At 42.4% G+C, this 19,293-nt stretch overlaps 2 protein-coding genes across 2 annotated transcripts in view; one reads left to right on the top strand and one right to left on the bottom strand.

Moving 5' to 3' along the window:
• rnf11b (ring finger protein 11b) overlaps window positions 1-19,293 on the bottom strand; it is a 186,318-nt gene that overhangs the window by 74,171 nt on the left and 92,854 nt on the right. The gene's annotated exons all lie outside the window — the stretch shown is intronic.
• Window positions 1-19,293, top strand: part of ttc39a (tetratricopeptide repeat domain 39A) — a 126,384-nt gene that overhangs the window by 86,259 nt on the left and 20,832 nt on the right. The window contains exons 7-12 of the mRNA XM_085982908.1: window positions 2,250-2,349; window positions 4,264-4,329; window positions 11,402-11,510; window positions 15,255-15,322; window positions 15,433-15,492; window positions 16,514-16,675. Of these exons, the coding sequence (XP_085839034.1) occupies window positions 2,250-2,349; window positions 4,264-4,329; window positions 11,402-11,510; window positions 15,255-15,322; window positions 15,433-15,492; window positions 16,514-16,675 (565 nt within the window). The remainder of the gene's footprint in view (window positions 1-2,249; window positions 2,350-4,263; window positions 4,330-11,401; window positions 11,511-15,254; window positions 15,323-15,432; window positions 15,493-16,513; window positions 16,676-19,293) is intronic.

The raw sequence follows: 19,293 nt of genomic DNA, 5'->3' as shown, positions 1-19,293 counted from the left end.
TTCTCTATTTTTATCGAGGCGGTTACGCCTTTAAGAGTGCCCAGTTCTTGTTGAAATACCTCTTTGGCGTCAGCTAAGATTGTTGACAATCGTCCAGGAGTGACGTCGTCATCCTTTTTACCAGCCACCGTCAGTGCCTGAATGGAGTGCCAATCTAAACTTATCTTTCTGATCCATTCACGTCCCAATAACGGTGGTCCACCATCTTGCAGAATGTAGAGATACAATTTCCTTATTTTCTTGCCGTTGTATTCGACAGGCACCCTTATTTTTCCTCTGGGGTATACTTTTTGCCCCGTATACGTCCTCAAGACAATGGATGTCTCTCTCAAGGGTATGTGTGAGAATAGCCGCTCGTAGTCTCGTCGATTCATGACGGTTAGAGCTGATCCTGTATCCAATTCCATTTTGACTTGGGACCCTGCTATCGTGAGGGTGACCCAAATGGTTTGGTGATCCTCTTTTGCGATTACGTTGTGAAGTTTGAGACAGCTTAGTCTCTTGTTCCCGGATTCACTATCGCTCATCTGGTTTTCGGAACTACTGTCCGTCATCTTTTGTACTTTCCTGTACGGTTCCTCAGTAGCCTTTTTGTTGTCGTTGGTCTTCTTCCCAGACCTGCAAACTTGTGCAATGTGTCCCATCTTTCCGCATTGCCTGCATATTTTGTCCTTGGACCAGCAGTCCTTCTGGTCATGGTTTGTTCTGCCGCAGCGATAACATTTTGCAAATCCCCGTGTCATTTCGTGGGTGCCGTATTCCTGTGGCTTTTGTTGTATTTCCGCAGCTCCCCTTGCTGCTGCTTCGTACGATACTGCCACACTGAAAGCCTTATCTAGCGTCAGCTCTTTCTCTGAGAGTAACCTCTTCTGGGTTCCTTCACTCAGGAGTCCACAGACAAATTTGTCCCGTAAGGTATCTGCCAGTCCTGCTCCGAAGTGGCAGTGCTTTGATAGCTTGCGTAGTTCCGTAAGGTAATCAGCATTGCTCTCATTGTTATGCTGATTTCTCCTGTGGAATTTAAATCTTTCTGCTATCAGCAGCGGTGTAGGATTTAGGTGTTCCTGTAGGATAGCAACAATTTTGTTAAAACTCTTCGCCTTCGGTTTGGCTGTAGTAATCAGGTCCCGCAATAGGCCGTATGTTCTTGCGCCCATTAAATTTAGCAACACCGATGCCTTTTTCTCATCGGCTATTTCGTTTGCCTCGCAATATACCTCGACTCTTTCCACATATGTGGTCCAGTCTTCTATTGCATTATCGAAGGCAGTGATATCGCCAGTCTCTGGCATCTTGAAAATCTAAGATGGCGCCTCCCGCGCTTTGCCTTCGTTCCCGATGGATCAAAATGGCGCCTCCCGCGCTTTTCCTTCTTCCCCGCCGAGTTAAGATGGCGCCTCCCGCGCTTTCCCGCAGCTGCCAACGCTGTTGCTGGCGATTATATTTATTTTACTATCCTGTAATGGCGACGCCCTATGGTCTTCGCGCCTCCCCGATTGCTGCTGCCAACGCCGCTCTCCGCGGTATTTTTATTTTTCTATCGCGCTTCAATATTTGCTCCGTTAATTGAAGAACCGTTCCCGTCGTGGAACGGACCCTCTGGGACACTTCCCTCCCTCTTCTTAGGTCCGAACGCTGCCCGGCTTCGAAGCACCGGCCGCGCCCCGTGTGCTCCACCCTCTCTCTCTCTCTTTGCTTCCCGACTCGCTGCCCGGCCCCGTTGCAGAGCCACCCGATCGAGCTCTAGCCCGCCGCAGCCCAGGAAGGATCAGTGCACTACCTGCCACCAGCCCGATTAGCTGGGAAACCACAGACTGGAGAATCAAGCCAAGCTCTCGACAGTCTCTCCTGCACTTTTCAATTCGATGATTTGGAGGGCGGTTGCCCACGGTCGACGCCCGTTTCTCGAGTTACTTTGGATTAATTTTTTTTTTTAATTTTCTTCTGGCTTCGACCTTCAATAACGTCGTCCGAGGTGCTGCCGAGTTGCAGGTAAGTTCGTTTCTTACTCGTCGCCAGTATTATGTCCGTGTATAATTGAGACACGGACTGCAGGAGTTGATTATAACAAGTCTTTACTGAATGGAGACAACCTGGAAACTGAAAACTACAGAAGCCTGCTAGGGCCTTTTATACAGGGGTGGTCACTGCCGGTACTGCAGTCTGAGACCAGTTATTCCCTTAAAGGTACATACACAACAGTTTTCTTCCACTTTTGTGCTCTAATCCCTTTTCTTTATCACTGAAAGGGAACTTCTTAATATTGTGCAGTCATCCAGCTACACCAAAGGAGAGAACTACAGCCATTTTGAAGGAGGTGTTCAGCTCGGAATTGGAGCTTTTAATCTAGTGAGTAAAGACGTATGCTTTATTACTGTTAATTATTCACCTTCGCTTTCTCCCCCAAGCAGTTGTTTTAGCACTGCATTTAGCTCTCCTTCCCCTACCTCCATGTTATGAATCATTCTCTAATGAAGAACATAACGACCAGCATCCAAGTCTCTGTTAGTGGTGCAACTGTAACCAACTACTGGGAGAAATGAAAGATCAACCTAGGGATGACTGGGGGTGAAATTGATCTTTGCCAGTAGCGCGAAATGGGCTCCTGGTGAATCAGCGACCTGTTGTACACCACACCCAATTTTATTTTCTATTGACCATTTTGCACTGCTGGCAAAGACCAATTTCATCCCACTGACTCGCAGATTCTTTCTCAACACCCTAAGGAGAAGCATCTAGATTCCAATTAGATCTGGCGGAGATCAGAGGCTTTGTGTGTTGTAAGCCCACAACAATGGCCACACCAAATCAAAATCTGCAGCACGAAGGCATTCTTAGTTGAATTGAAATCTGATGAGATCACATCATTGGACAAAATAAAGTAATCAATTCAGTTTGCGAGTTGAAAGAACAAGTTCTTAATACTGTTGTTGCTCTAAATGTTTTTATTTTTTAAAGCAACTTTTAAAGAAACATGAATCTGCTGTTATTTTAGTGCACACAATTCTGATGTCCAATGGGCAACTAATTTGTTGTTTTTCCCCTCCTCTCTGAAGACACTGACTTGTCCTAGAAAATATCCCTCATCCAACGTCACTAAAAAAAAATCATCTGGTCATTTATCTCATTGCTGTTTGTGGGACTTTTCTGTGCATAAATTGGCTTCTGCATTTCCTACATTATAACAGCAACTACATTTCAAAAGTTTTTCATTGGCTGTAAAGCTCTTTAGGACATCCTGAGATCATGTTAGGTGCAATATAAATGCAAGCTCGTTCTTTCTTCACGTGCATCAATGGGCTTAATCCAGGAAGCAGCCACACTACCTTCATTGTGCATTAATCCATGGTATCCACATTAACGGGAGGCGAAGAAACCCTGTGGGGATGTCTCTTAGGAGACCAGGGCTACCTTTGCACCCATAGCTGCTGACCACACTGAGGAACCCCTTAACAGTAGCGGAATGGCTTGGACTGGAAGCCTGTTCATTTGTTTGCAGTTCCATATCGATCACTTCCAGCTGCAAGAAAATATATGGTCCATGAAAGTGTGTGTGCAAAAGGACATTGTTGTGTACAGTGCTTGAAATGTTATCTCCCAGAGGATGCAGCAGTTCCCAACTTAGGTTTTTGCCGTGCTTGATTGATCTCCAAGAAATGTGTGAAAAAGCGAGGAGCATACTTACCTTTCCCTTCTTCCTGAAACCAGCAAATTTTTTAACTAATTTGCAGCCAGGTATGAACAGATTGACTCATCTGGCGACCTCCCTCAAAGTAGCTTGCACCTATGCTTTGACTGGAGAATGGCCTTCAGCTGCAGATAAGTTTGCCCCTTTTGTTATGCCTCCTGTAGCATGACCTACAACTATTCATCATCAAACCGAGTCTCTGCTGTGCTACTGTGAGCAATCAGTCTATGTTGCTGCTGCCACCACCTGCCCTGTAATGGAGAGCTGCAGCCCATTAAGAGCTCTGGCCTGATGGGATTTTCTGCTCTTCAGTCAATTGTGCTAGAGGGCAAGTTCTTTGGGGAGAAGGACTCCTGTTGCAAAAGTTGGTGCTGCCCACCTTCTGAGCATGCACCACGGTCCAGCAAAACCCCATTTTTACCAAACTTGCAAAATCGGAGCGTGTAAGTATAGATTTTTTTATCAGTCTTTGACTTCATCCTAATTCCTTTAGATAATTTTTTTTTGGTGCAAGCTGAATATCAATTGAAAAGTTTCTAAATATTTTTTCTTTTTTCTTTCCTTAATTTTCTTAGGCTATATCCCTGTTGCCAACAAGGATTCTGCGACTTTTAGAATTTGTTGGATTTTCTGGAAACAAGGTAAGAATAAATACTCATCATTTGGAATATCAAGGGAGAAACCATTTTTTCCACCTTGCAGGGTAACATTGCTTTTCCAGTTTCAGTACTTGTAACTCATGTTCCAGTGATTGAATATTGCAGCTCTCTTTGGCAGACTGCAGAGAAAATCCATTTCTTGCTTTCGGGCTCAGTACTGTCCAATGCTGTGCAGATCAGTAGATTTGATAAGAATGGCCACTCCAAGTCAATGGGCCAGAACTTTGGGTCCCCACGGGTGAGTACGCGCTGGGTACTCGCGCGTAGGCCCAATGAAAGTGCCGGTTTCGTGCATGCGTGGGAAACCGGAACTTCTGTTCCCTTAAAGGAAGGGGTTCACAGGTCGAACGTGTGCGCTAGAGAGGCAGCGCGTACGCCTGGAACTTTCGTTTTTTTTGCAGCTTTCTCCAGGAGGGTAAGTCTCCAGGAGCTACGCTTGTAAAAAGCAGTCGCAAGGCCTGCTTTTAACAAGGTAAGTGGTGAATTAAGTTAAATAAAAACATTTTTTCCACAGGTTTATTATTTTTAAATACTTTAAAGAAAAGTAAGTTTATTTTTAGCCCCATTAGAAACTGTAATTAATTTTTTCAAAAATTTAAATTATTGTTTGAAAGTTATTTTATGTAATTTATAGTTATTTTAAAAATGTGATTTTTAAAAAACATTTATTTGAAGTTTTAGTGATGTTTTGGGGCTGAATTGTATTCATAGATTTGACAGGTCTTCCTGTCAAATCTATGAATACAGATTCCCTGCTACCATTGGCTCTCCATGGCCCACGTGATCCCAGGGGACGCTGCGAACTAACTGCGCCCCTGGGATACGCAAGCACTGCGCGCCGGCAGTTGGAAGAGGCCCAGGATTGGAATCCCACGCAGGCCCATAGCACAACGGCCGGCACGCTAGGTAAGTGCAGTTCGGAGGCTTGCACCTGCGGGAAGCCCCCGACCCGAATTCCTGGGCCATGTCTACAGATTCAGAGATGTGCCAAGCCGCTAGTCCTCTGCAAGTTTATGATTGAACCATCACCACAAAGTTGCTGCTGCACAAGCCAGACTTTTATGTTTATGCTTAACATTCTATGAATCAAAAGAGTAATTGCAGAATACCAGTGACGAAGCTTGACAAAGTACTTCTCTTGCCAGTGGAGTTTGTTTCAGCTATTGTCATTGATAGAAATTTGACCCTTGTACATACAAGTTCAAATGTAAAGTTAGAAACGGAAGTATTTTTAGATATAGGTAAAGGCCACTTGGTCCAACAATCATATCCTCTTCTTTGTTCTGAGATCAATCCCACTTACCTTTCTTCTTATAGTCTCACCCATCAATCTTCTCATCATATCCCTCAATACATTTTCTTTCCAACAACACAATAATACCAACCTTCACTTGCTGAACCAAGGTTGCTGGTGCATGAAGTTGATTATTGGAAACCTGATTCACCCATTGGTCCTCACTGTTTGGTCCTCCAACTCTTGACATCTTGTGCCAGAGAATGAAGTAACTTTGTCTATGGCATATCCTGTTACTGGCATGGACAGTTAAGGCTGTACCTATTGTAAATCTACAATTTATAGCCTAAAACGTATAAACTCAAAAATGTAAGTGGTCATGACAAAAAAACCACATCAGCGGTTTTGATCATAGTTTTGATTAGCAGGATAGAAAAGGTGACATGAGGGTGAGTAATCATTTATACTACCCCAATACAACTGCAGATCACTCCGAAACATAGGACCAAGCATGTAAGTTAGCTTGTACACCCCCAGGTAACAATAGTTGTTCTATGTTGATTATACAAGGATGAGTTTAGAATTGATATGCATTTTCACACTATTATACACAAATTCAAACAGGGCTATTATATTACACAAAAAACTCTGCTTTGCTCAGCTCAAAATAATTATAATGAAAGCCGCATGATCAGTGTCCATTTAGTTTATTTGCTTGTAGTCAGCTGCTTCTCCATTGAATGATTATTCTGGGGATTGAATGTTAGCAATCATCTCTTATATTTCTATCTCTGTGAGACTTTTAATCTTGTAAGTACTTTTGTACAATTTTATCCTGTGAATTCTAAGGACTCATTGTTCAATCATCACATTTTATGGGAATGTTGAAAAGCTATCACAGTTTACAAATTAACTTCCACCAGGGTTCATCAGCGGGTTGTCCTTGTGGCATGTGATGGTTAACTCGGTAAGGACACTTGTTGAGTAAAATAGACTGTGTCACATTTAAGTGGCAGAGCACATCATTGTGTATCAATCTGATTTTTCTGTGCCTTTTTAAAAATCAAATTTAAGACTGCTCAGATTCTTCTGATCATCAATACATAGTAATTTGTGTTTGACAATTAATGATGACTCATTCAAAAAGACTTTCATTTTAATAGCACCTTTAATGACCATCGGACGTCCCAAAATGCTTTACAGTCAATGAATTATATTTGAAGTGTAGTCACTGTTGTGAGATTGTTCAAAAAGTCACTAGTGGGCGTAGTCTATAGGCCTCCGAACAGTTGCAACTCTGTTGGTCGGAGTATAAATCAGGAAATAGTTGGGGCTTGTAATAAGGGAACAGCTATAATCATGGGGGATTTTAACTTACATATTGACTGGACTAATCAAATTGGGCATGGCAGCCTTGAGGAAGAGTTCATAGAGTGTATTAGGGACGGGTTCCTTGAGCAGTATGTAACTGAGCCAACCAGGGGGCAGGCAATCTTAGATCTGGTCCTGTGTAATGAGACAGGATTAATAAAAAATGTCCTAGTAAAGGATCCCCTTGGAATGAGTGACCATAATATGGTTGAATTCCAAAGTCAGTTTGAGGGTGAGAGAGTTGGATCTCAAACCAGCATACTAAGCTTAAATAAAGGAGACTATGAAGGTATGAGAGTAGAATTGACTAAAGTGGACTGGGAAAACAGATTAAAGTGTAAGACGATACAAGAGCTGTGGTCTACATTCAAGGAGATATTTCACATCTTTCAAGATAAATATATTCCACTGAGGAAAAAGGGGAGTAAAAGAAAAGACAGCCATCCGTGGCTTAATAAAGTAATAAAGGATAGTGTTCGACTGAAAACAAGGGCATATAAATTAGCCAAATCTAGTGGGAGGATAGAAGATTGGGGAGCATTTGAAAGCCAGCAAACAATAACTAAAATATTAATTAAGAAAGGGAAGATAGATTATGAAAGTAAACTAGCAAAAAATATAAAAACAGACAGCAAGAGTTTCTACAGCTATATAAAAAGAAAAAGGGTGGCTAAAGTGAACGTTGGTCCCTTGGAGGATGGGACTGGGAAACTAGTGGTGGGGAACATGGAGATGGCAAAGACGCTGAACAAATATTTTGTATCAGTCTTTACAGTAGAGGACACTAAAAATATCCCAACACTGGACAAACGGGGCAATGGGGGGGAAGGAGCTAAACACGATTAAAATCACTAAGGAGATGGTACTCAGTAAAATAATGGGACTTAAGGCGGATAAATCCCCCGGACCTGATGGCCTACATCCTAGGGTCTTGAGAGAAGTGGCGGTAGGGATTGTGGATGCATTGGTGATCATTTTCCAGAACTCCCTGGACTCAAGAAAGGTCCCGGCAGATTGGAAAACTGCTAATGTAACACCCTTATTTAAGAAGGGAAGTAGACAAAAAGCTGGAAACTATAGACCAGTTAGCCTAACATCTGTGGTTGGCAAAATGTTGGAGTCCATTATTAAGGAAACAGTAACAGAGCATTTGGATAAACATAATTTAATAGGACAGAGTCAGCATGGTTTTACGAAGGGGAAGTCATGTTTGACAAATTTGCTCGAATTCTTTGAGGATGTAACATACAGGGTGGATAAAGGGGAACCAGTGGATGTAGTGTATTTGGACTTCCAAAAGGCATTTGACAAGGTTCCACACAAAAGATTACTGATCAAGATAAAAAAAATCACGGGATTGGGGGTAATATACTGGCATGGGTGGAAGATTGGCTATCTAACAGAAAACAAAGAGTTGGGATAAATGGTTCGTTCTCGGGCTGGCAATCAGTAACTAATGGTGTTCCGCAGGGGTCAGTGCTGGGACCCCAACTCTTTACAATCTATATTAACGATTTGGAGGAAGGGACCGAGTGCAACATATCCAAGTTTGCCGACGATACAAAGATGGGAGGGAAAGCAATGAGTGAGGAGGACATAAAAAACCTGCAAAAGGACATAGACAGGCTAAGTGAGTGGGCAGAGATTTGGCAGATGCAATATAATGTTGGAAAGTGTGAGGTTATGCACTTTGGCAGAAAAAATCAAAGAGCAAGTTATTATCTAAATGGAGAGAAACTGCAAAGTGCTACAGTACAAAGGGATCTGGGGGTCCTGGTGCATGAAACATAAAAAGTTAGTATGCAGGTGCAGCAGGTGATCAGGAAGGCCAATGGAATCTTGGCTTTTATTGCAAAGGGGATGGAGTATAAAAACAGGGAAGTCTTGCTGCAGTTATACAGGGTATTGGTGAGGCCACACCTGGAATACTGCGTGCAGTTTTGGTTTCCATATTTAAGAAAAGATATACTTGCTCTCGAGGCGGTTCAGAGAAGGTTCACTCGGTTGATTCCAGAGATGAGGGGGTTGACGTATGAGGAAAGGTTGAGTAGGTTGGGACTCTACTCATTGGAGTTCAGAAGAATGAGAGGCGATCTTATCGAAACATATAAGATTGTGAGGGGGCTTGATCGGGTGGATGCGGTGAGGATGTTTCCACTGATGGGTGAGATTAGAACTAGGGGGCATAATCTTAGAATAAGGGGCTGCCCTTTCAAAACTCAGATGAGGAGAAACTTCTTCACTCAGAGGGTAGTAAATCTATGGAATTTGCTACCCCAGAGAGCTGTGGAAGCTGCAACATTAAATAAATTTAAAATGGAGATAGACATTTTCCTAGCAGATAAGGGAATTAGGGGTTACGGGGAGAGGGCAGGGATGTGGACGTGAGTCTAGATTCGGATCAGCCATGATCCTATTGAATGGCGGAGCAGGCCCGAGGGGCCGTATGGCCTGCTCCTGCTCCTATTTCTTATGTTCTTATTAATTCAATATTATTGGATAGATCAACATTAAATCATGTAAAATGTGTAAGAAATATTGCATAAGAAATACCATTTTGTAATTGAAATTTATTAGAGCAATTTTATAACACATTGGAAGATTGAATTGAGATATACCTTTCATGTTTAGGATTTATAAGTTGCTGACGTTAAATTTCCTGTGGATCATCCCACATACCCACTGGAGTTATGGCCAAAAGGGCCATGGAATATTTTGCCCCAGTGAGGTGAGGTTCTCAAAGGAACCAATCTCCACAGAGTGAGCTATTCTACCAATGATGCCAGTGAGGGATTATGGAGTGTCCTCCTCAAATTCGGCTGCCCTCAAAAGTTTGTCACCATCCTCCGCCTGCTTCACGACGACATGCAAGCCGTGATCCTGACCAATGGATCCACCACAGACCCAATTCACGTATGGACCGGGGTCAAGCAAGGCTGTGTCATCGCACCAACGCTCTTCTCGATCTTCCTAGCTGCAATGCTCCATCTCACCCTCAATAAGCTCCCCGCTGGAGTGGAGCTAATCTACAGAACAAACGGGAAACTGTTCAACCTCCGTCTCCTCCAGTCCAGATCCAAGGTCGTCCCATCCTCTGTCATCGAATTACAGTATACAGACGACGCTTGCGTCTCCGCACACTGTGAAGCCGAACTCCAAACCATCGTCAACACCTTCACTGAAGCATACGAGAGCATGGGCCTTACACTAAACATCCGTAAGACAAAGGTCCTCTACCAACCTGCCCCCGATTATCAAGGCTTTGGACAACGTGGACCACTTTCCATACCTCGGGAGCCTACTGTCAACAAGGGCAGACATCAATGACGAAGTCCAACACCGCCGTCAGTGTGCCAGTGCAGCCTTCGGTCACCTGAGAAAGAGTGTTTTTGAAGACCAGGACCTCAAACCCGGCACCAAGCTCATGGTCTACAGAGCAGTAGTGATACCCGCCCTCCCGTATGCCTCAGAGACATGGAACATGTACAGCAGGCACCTCAAAGCACTGGAGAGGTACCACCAACGCTGCCTCCGCAAGGTCCTGCAAATCCATTGGCAGGATAGGTGCACCAACATCAGTGTTCTCGCTCAGGCCAAGATCCCCAGCATCAAAGTTTTTTGACCACGCTCGATCAGCTCCAATGGACGGGCCACATCGTCCGCATGCCCGATACGAGACTTCCAAAACAAGTGCTCTACTCGGAGCTCCGACACGGCAAGAAAGCCCCAGATGGGCAGAGAAAATGCTTCAAGGACACCCTCAAAGCCTCCTTGAAAAAGTGCAATATTCCCACCAGCACCTGGGAATTCCTAGCCCAGGACCGCACAAGGTGGAGGAGAAGCATCCGGGAAGGCGGCGAACACCTCGAGTCTCTTCGCCGGGAGCAAGCGGAAGCCAAGCGCAAACAGCAGAAGGAGCGCACGTCAACCCAAGAACCCCACCGACTCGCCCCTTCAACCGCCGTCTGCCCCACCTATGACAGAGACTGTAGGTCCCGCATTGGACTCATCGGTCACCTGAGAACTAATTTTTCGTATGGAAGCAAGTCATCCTCAGTTCTGAGGGACTGCCTAAGAAGAAGATGCTCGTGTGTTCATTCTGACTTAAGAGTGATCATAAGCTGTATTTTCCTCATCAGCTTTGGCTATTTAATAGAGAATTGAATGTACCTCTTGTGTAACAGATATTATCCAATAGCAAAGTGACATCCAGACAATCTGTGCGGCCAGGTAAATAAGTTATGCTAGGACATGAGACTGACTAAGTGTGGGTAGTACGGCAAACACCAATTAGAAACTAACATAAATATTGCACTTATTGTTACTACGATTCAGTTTAAAGCTTGACAGCACCAATGCCTTTTTAACATTTTAATAAAACTCAATTATTTGGTACAGTAATGTGCTGAAAATGTAATCTCTTGTCCTGATGAGATTCCTTGTCTTTAGGAATATGGTCTGGAACAACTACAGGAAGGAGCCTCCACTGAAAACTTCCGGGCTCTCCTTTGTACCATGCTGCTTCTGTGTTATCATACATTCATGAGTTTCGTATTAGGCGAGTACTGTTTACACCTTAATTACTCACATGTCAGTCATTGTGCCGGTTTAAAGATTGATACAAATTTGCAATTTTGCTAACAATGTCTTTTTTTCAACATCACCTAATTTTTTATTAAAGGAGAAAGAAAATGTAGTGGAAGTGTTTTTTTGGTATGGGGTATTGTCTATTTTGTGTAGAAAAATGCAGGTTTTCTTCTGAGCTGCATGGAACTGATGTTCCCCAACATTGACATCACAAAGCAGCAAAGGGAGATCGAAATTCATGGGTCTCCACATAGCTCAGAACATTGATAATGTCAAACAACATTTCTGTAAGTTTATTATTTTTCTATAGAAATGTGAGAAACATTGAATAAAAATATTAAGCTTTCTTCCTTTTAAAATAATGACATTCAGATATTTTGGTTTTCAGTGGAAATACACCACATATTGAACAGGGTACATTTATCATGTATTGCTCAAAAATCTTGAATTGCACTTATATGAGCATGAGGATGGTGTCTATGAAGAACAAACTTGCATTAATGAAGCACCTTTCACATCCTCGGGACATCCCAAAGCACTTCACAATCAATTCATTGCTTTTAAAGTGAGTTGCTGTTTTGTAGGCAAATGCCAATTTGCACACACAAGATTCCACAAGCAGCTATGAGATAAATGACTGTAAAATATGTTTTTCAAGGTGTTGATTGAGGGACAGATGTTGACTCGTATACCTGGAAACTCCCTTTTTTTTAGGTAGTGTCATGGGAGCTTTCATGTCATCTGAACAGGTGGAAGTGTTTCAAAAAATGAAAAATTTGCAAAGTGGCCCCTCCAACAATGCAGCTCACCCACAGTACGACATTGAGGATGCAGCTGAGATTATGTACTCAAGTCCCTAAAGTCGGGCTTGAATTCACAATCTTCTGACTCAAAGGCGAGAATGCTACCCACTATCACAACTGCAGCGCCGTGAAAACAGAGATTAAATATCTGAGTGCTTCAGCCGTAGATCATTTGCTGTTTGTGGGACCTTGCTGTGCACAAGATGGCTGTATGTCTCCTTACATATCAACAGAAATTGCACTTCGAAAATAATTCATTGGTTGTGAAGTGCTCTGGGATGTCCCGAGGATGTGATAAAGCATTATATTGATGCAAATTTGATTTTCCTTCTTTGTTCCTTGCTGTAATTTTGGTCTTTTGCACACTGAAGTACAGCAACTTGTGGGAAATGTTTCAGGATGCTGCCACAAGCTAAGCTTTCACACAGCATTGTGATATTCCATCTTTACTGAACCACGGGTAAGGTTATTGTGGATTTTACAATGGGGATATTGTCAATCGAGGCTCTAAATTTGGTCACCCATAATCTAAACGTTGTGCTTAGTTAGAAAAGGGAAGCTTGACGTTATCTCTAAATCATGTCATGTGTAACTGCAGTGTTAGAGGAAAGAGGTTCCAATAATTCTAACAACATAATTAAATAAACTCAAACAAACCAATGTCTCTATTCACAGTCCCTTTGCTTAAAACATATTTTCTGACAGTGCTATAACTTCTGGAAAATAGGAATGGAAAATATCAAATGAGATCCCATGAAAGTATTATGTTTGTTCAAAACATTTTTCCATCTTCCTTTTGGAGCATAAACAACAAGTACGTCACACAGAGTTCGTATGGAAAAATGTCAGTTGCCTCCTACTGATTCTGGAATCTACTGTGTTCATTCTGGTTATGAATTGTTTCATTGTGTACAGAAATGTCCCTTTTTAAAGTATCTGTTACAAAAATATGTTTTCTACAATAAATTTCAATTCAGAATAAACTGTTTCCAAATGTCAGCTGTATTACTTTGGAGAATCTTATTGCAGAAGCCAGGCTTATTTCCACTGGGGTAGGGTTGGGGTGTAATAAAATCAGAGGGCAAACAATTTTTGGGTTCATCTGGGGGCAGTTGGCCAGGCTGCTGCCTTACTCTTCTAAATGGCATTGGGTGCCCCAATGGGGGTAAAGGGAGAAGGGAGCCCTAATGTGGGCAAGGGGAGCAAGTAGTCTATCAGAAGAAAGAAAGTTATCTTCATTTGACAAAAAAAACCTCTTCTATGTATTTTTTGTTAAATCTATTTGATTTACCTTCTTAAGCAGTCAGTTAGTACTAGAATTTGAAGAGATTAATTGTGGATGGTGAAGATACTAAAAATAAGAGTAGGAGGTTTGGTAAACCGTGTCATAAACTTTGCTCCCTTGCCATTGATTCCATCCTCCTCCGCACTCACTCTCTCGGGTGAAGCAGACTGTACACAACCTTGGAGTCATTTTCGACCCTGAGCTGAGTTTCAGACCTCATATTCTTCTCATCTCACAGAACATCTACTTCCATCTCTGCAATGATGCCCATCTCTGATGATATCTTAGCCCCTCAGCCACTGAAACCCTTATACATACTTTCATTACCTGTAAACTCAACTACTTCACAGCTCTCCTTGGTGGCCTGACATCCACACCCTCCATTAACTCCAACTTGTCCAAAACTCTGAAATATGTAACCTGTCTCATCTTGTCCTCATTGACTTATGAAGGTCATAGAATGGTTACAGCACAGAAGGAGGCCATTCGGCCCATCGAGCCTATGCCGGTTCTCTGCAAGAGCACTTCAGCTAGTCCCACTCCCACATCCTTTCCCCGTAACCCTGCAATTTTTTATCCTTCAGGTACTTATCCAATTCCCTTTTGAAAGCCACGATTGAGTCTGCCTCTACCACCCTTTCAGGCAGTGTATTCCAGATCCTAACCACTCGCTGCGTAAAAAGTTTTTCCTCATGTCGCCTTTGGTTCTTTTGCCAATCACCTTAAATCTGTGTCCTCTGGTTCTCGACCTCTCTGCCAATGGGAACAGTTTCTCTCTCTCTACTCTGTCTAGCCCCCTCATGCTTTTGAACACCTCTATCAAATCTCCTCTCAAACTTCTCCGCTTTAAGGAGAACAACCCCAGCTTCTCTCGTCTGTCCACATAACTGACGTCCCTCATCCCTGGAATCATTCTCGTAAATCTTTTCTGCACCCTCTCTAAGGCCTTCACATCCTTCCTTCCTAATGTGCGGTGCCCAGATTTGGACACAATACTCCAGTTGAGGCCGAACCAGTGTTTTATAAAGGTTCATCGTAACTTCCTTGTTTTTGTACTCTGTGCCTCTATTTATAAAGCCCAGAATCCCGTATGCTTTTTTTAACCACTTTCTCAACCTGCCCTGCCACCTTCAATGATTTGTGCACATATACCCCCAGGTCTCTCTGTTCATGCACCCCCTTTAGGATTGTTCCCTTTAGTTTATATTGACTCTCCTCGTTCTTCCTACCAAAATGTATCACTTCGCACTTTACTGCATTAAATTTCATGTGTTGTTATGTTGATGATGCAAAGTGATGACTATTACCCTTTCTGAAATGGTATCCGTCCCCCAATGCATTACATTTTAAATCATTGTCTTTAAATCTCTCTGTGGCCTTGCTATCTCCTCTAGCCCTATATCTCCCCCACCCACCTACCTGCACCCCCCAGGAAAGTATGGGAGATCTTAAAAATAGAAAACTGACAATTGAAAAAAATGACTTACCAATCTGTAACGTTTTTAAGTTCTGCTAAGATATCACATTTAAAAAAACAATTTTTAAAGTATTTTAACAAGTATTGTCAGTGTGATAACTTCTGTAATATTAAAATCTTGATTTAATTTCCATTTGTAATTCTGAACAGGTACAGGCGAAGGTGATGTTGATGATGCAGAGCGATTACTATTACCCTTTCTTAAACGATATCCAAAGGTAGAAATTCTGTGGAAGACTTATAAATATTTGAGTTTATTTTTAAAACACTGCATTTAAATAGTAACATGGCTTTTAAGTTTGAGATTCTTCTCTCTGTGTTCCTGCAGGGTGCCATCTTCTTATTTTTTGCAGGAAGAATTGAAGAAATCAGAGGCAATATTGATGCAGTAAGTAGCAAACGGTTGGACATGAAATGAATAAAATCTCATCTTGACTACATGGGTGGTAATCTGGTTAAAGAACCCGTCTGATCCAATCAACAGATTTTACTCCTAATTATTCCAAAGGAACATAACTGTCAGCAATTTCTGTCTTGCAAATATAGAAATTACTGTTAGTTGGTAAATGAAGTTAATGGATTCAACAATGCAATCTTAATGTAACAATCTTTATTTGACTAATTTGTAAAACTCATTAAAAACAGCATTATCCATTAAGGACTGCAGTACACTTCTATTCTGCAACTATATTAATTTGTGTTCCATCAACAGTATCAGAAGTGTAATTCTGGCACTTTTAATTGGATACATTATCATGCTGTCTCCCCCTCTCCAACGGGGCAGCAGTGACATTACACAGCATCTGTTTTGCTATTTTTTGAACATGTATAAGCTGACAGCGTTCATGATGAATTGGTGTTGGTAGATTGGGATGTTTTGCCTTATCTTGTCTTTAGTGCAGCAGAAAAAATTATTTGAGGACGTGTGAATTAATTTGCCTTTCTTCTGAAAACCATCAATGGGACACGACTTTGACATTTGAATTAGGCCCCTGCTCTGGGCCGGGTGACCCTTTGTGCTGAATGCAGGCAAGTTAAAATAATGGGGGCATGGGTGAAGGACATCCCACATCGCTTTCCACCACCCCCTACAATCTTAACTCCCCCGCCCCCAGCATTCCTGTTGGGTAAGAGGGGGGTGTTAAAATAGTCCCTTAAATATAAATGTAAAATTGCATTTGTCTTTTCTCCCCATTTACTAACAAATATTTAATACCTAGTTTCCTTAAAGAGCAGCTATAAATTTTGAATGAAAAAATATTAAGCATTTCAGGATAGTGGGCTGGAAAAATACCTTCAGTATCTGAAATCGAATATATAAAATATGCTTTTCTAGTTTACCTCAGATTGAAGTTATTCTTCATTTTGATAGATTGATTTATTTACACTTTCATTCACCAATGGTCTAGGCTATTTTATGCTTTGAGGAGTGCTGTGAGGCCCAGCAACACTGGAAGCAGTTTCATCACATGTGCTACTGGGAGTTAATGTGGTGCTTTACTTTCAAACGCCAGTGGAAAATGGCATACTTCTACGCAGATCTATTGAGTAAAGAAAATTCGTGGTCCAAGGTGAGGGTAACTGCGCATGTGGTATCGGTCTGGGAAAAACAAGCACTCTCCTCCTTAATCCAGCTGATCCCCAGGACCCCCTCCACTCCCATATCACGGTACTTGCTTTTAGGTGTATACAGCACAGTTGTTTCAGGTCTGAGATTTGGATTCAAACATTGCTCACACAAATAAAATAAAGATTTGCCATGGCTGTTAATGCTCAAGAGTGAAAATCCCCAATTTTTTAACATTATCTAGGTAGATGGAGTATTGTATATTGGAAACCTTTGAATAAAGTAATTGCTGTAAGAATCACATTTGCAATTTGATCCACTGACTCAGTCAGCAAGCCAGTGGCATTTCCAATGTCCTTGAGCTCTCAAAAAAACTCAAAACTGGCACTAGTAATGCTGGACTGGCCACCTTGACATAGTAAACATAGAAGATAGGAGCAGGAGTAGGCCATTCGGCCCCTCGAGCCTGCTCCGCCATTTAATGATCACGGCTGATCATCCAAATTCAGTACCCTGTCCCTGCTTTCTCCCCATATCCCTTGATCCATTTAGCCTTTTGTGGTAGAGAATTCCACAGGTTCACCACTCTCTGGGTGAAGAAATTCCTCCTCATCTCTGTCCTAAATGGCTTACCCCTTATCTTTAGACTGTGACCCCTGGTTCTGGACTCCCCCGCCATCGGGAACATCCTTCCTGCATCTTGTCTGTTAGAATTTTATAAGTTTCAATGCAAACTCCAGCGAATATAAGCCCAATCGACCCAATCTCTCCTCATACGTCATTCCTGCCATCCCAGGTATCAGTCTGGTGAATCTTCGTTGCACTCTCTCCATGGCAAGAACATCCCTCCTCAGATAAGGCGACCTAAACTGCACACAATACTCAAGATGTGGTCTCACCAAGGCCCTGTACAACTGCAGAAAGACATCCTTGCTCCTGTACTCGAATCCTCTCACTATGAAGGCCAACATACCATTTGCCTTCTTAACCGCCTGCTGCACCTGCATGCTTACCTTCAGCGACTGGTGCACAAGGACACCCAGGTCTTGTTGCACTTCCTCTTCTCCCAATCTATTGCCGTTCAGATAATAATCTGCCTTCCTGTTTTTGCCACCAAAGTAGATAACCTCGCATTTATCCACATTGGGCAGATGCAGTATAATCACCCAACCTGTCCAAATCGTACTGGAGTTTCTTTGCATCCTCCTCACAGCACACATGCCCACCCAGCTTTGTGTCGTCTGCAAACTTGGAGATATTACATCTAGTTCCCTCGTCTAGATCATTTATATATATTGTGAATAGCTGGGGTTCTAGGACCGATCCCTGTGGTACCCCACCAGTCACTGCCTGCCACTCGGAAAAAGACCCATTTATTCCAACTTTTTGCTTCCTGTCTGCCAACCAGTTCTCTATCCAAATCAGTACCATACCCCCAATCCCATGTGCTTTAACTTTACACACTAGTCTCGAGTAATGGAGTTGAAGTGTGTTGCTAGGGAAATATGGGGATACTCTTTAATGCAGCGCACTAGTGCATGAGGCAAAATGTAGAGACTCCTGAAGACCAGGTTACTAACGTTTCCTGAATTTTGTTTTTATAACTATTTTCAAAATTTGTAGAATTCTGATAATAGTTACGGGTACTTTTGATAGCTAGGATTATTTGCTTATCAAGAGCTGCATATCCTTAACCTCGTGGAATGAATAGGTTCCTGTATGTTGCAGTATATTTTGAATAGTGACTCTATGCATTCTAAATGCCCAATGATAATAAAAGTTAAAGACTTAAGTACAGTGAGTCACACAAATATTAGGCAGTAACAACAATATCTATTGAAAATAAAAAGCAAAGTCAGATGAGCACCAACTTGCTCCAGCTAAAATCTAATCTGTCCACCTCCAGCAATAGTTTCTGTAGTCTCCATTGATCTGCAGCACATGTTCTTCGTTGAATTAAAGTTTTCCTTCCTTTTAGCCTTTCCATGTTATTTCCTGATGCAAAGTAGGGAGGGGGGGTGGAGGGGTAAGGAAGTTGTTAACCAGGTGCCTTCGCTGCTCCTAAACCAGCCCCATAGAGTTGGAAAAGTACAGCCTTAAAGAACTGGCTGAAAATTACATGGCGCATCTGCTTGTTTTTAAGATCTGTATCCCCTAATCACGCGGGCAGAAATGTTTAATATTCACCATAAGTGTTAGTGTTCTTTTGTATGTTTGGTTCCTGAATAAATATTTATTGACAATGCGCCCACTTGCAGAGAATGATGTTACTGAAAGAGTTCAATATTACATAGAAACATAGAAGATAGGAGCAGGAGTAGGCCATTCGGCCCTTCGAGCCTGCTCCACCATTCAATGAGATCATGGCTGATCATCCAAATTCAGTACCCTGTCCCTGCCTTCTCCCCATATCCCTTTAGCCTCAAGAAATATATCCAACTCTTTCTTGAATATATTTAATGAACTGGCCTCCACCGCCCTCTGTGGCAGAGAATTCCACAGGTTCACCACTCTCTGGGTGAAGAAATTCCTCCTCATCTCAGTCCTAAATGGCTTACCCCTTATCCTTAGACTATGACCCCTGGTTCTGGACTCCCCGGCCATCAGAAACATCCTTTCTGC

This window comes from Somniosus microcephalus, chromosome 3 (assembly GCF_052327205.1).
Source record: "Somniosus microcephalus isolate GS21.2 chromosome 3, FLI_Smic_1.0, whole genome shotgun sequence".
NCBI lineage: Eukaryota > Metazoa > Chordata > Chondrichthyes > Squaliformes > Somniosidae > Somniosus > Somniosus microcephalus.
This window is presented reverse-complemented; position numbering and strand designations above follow the sequence as displayed.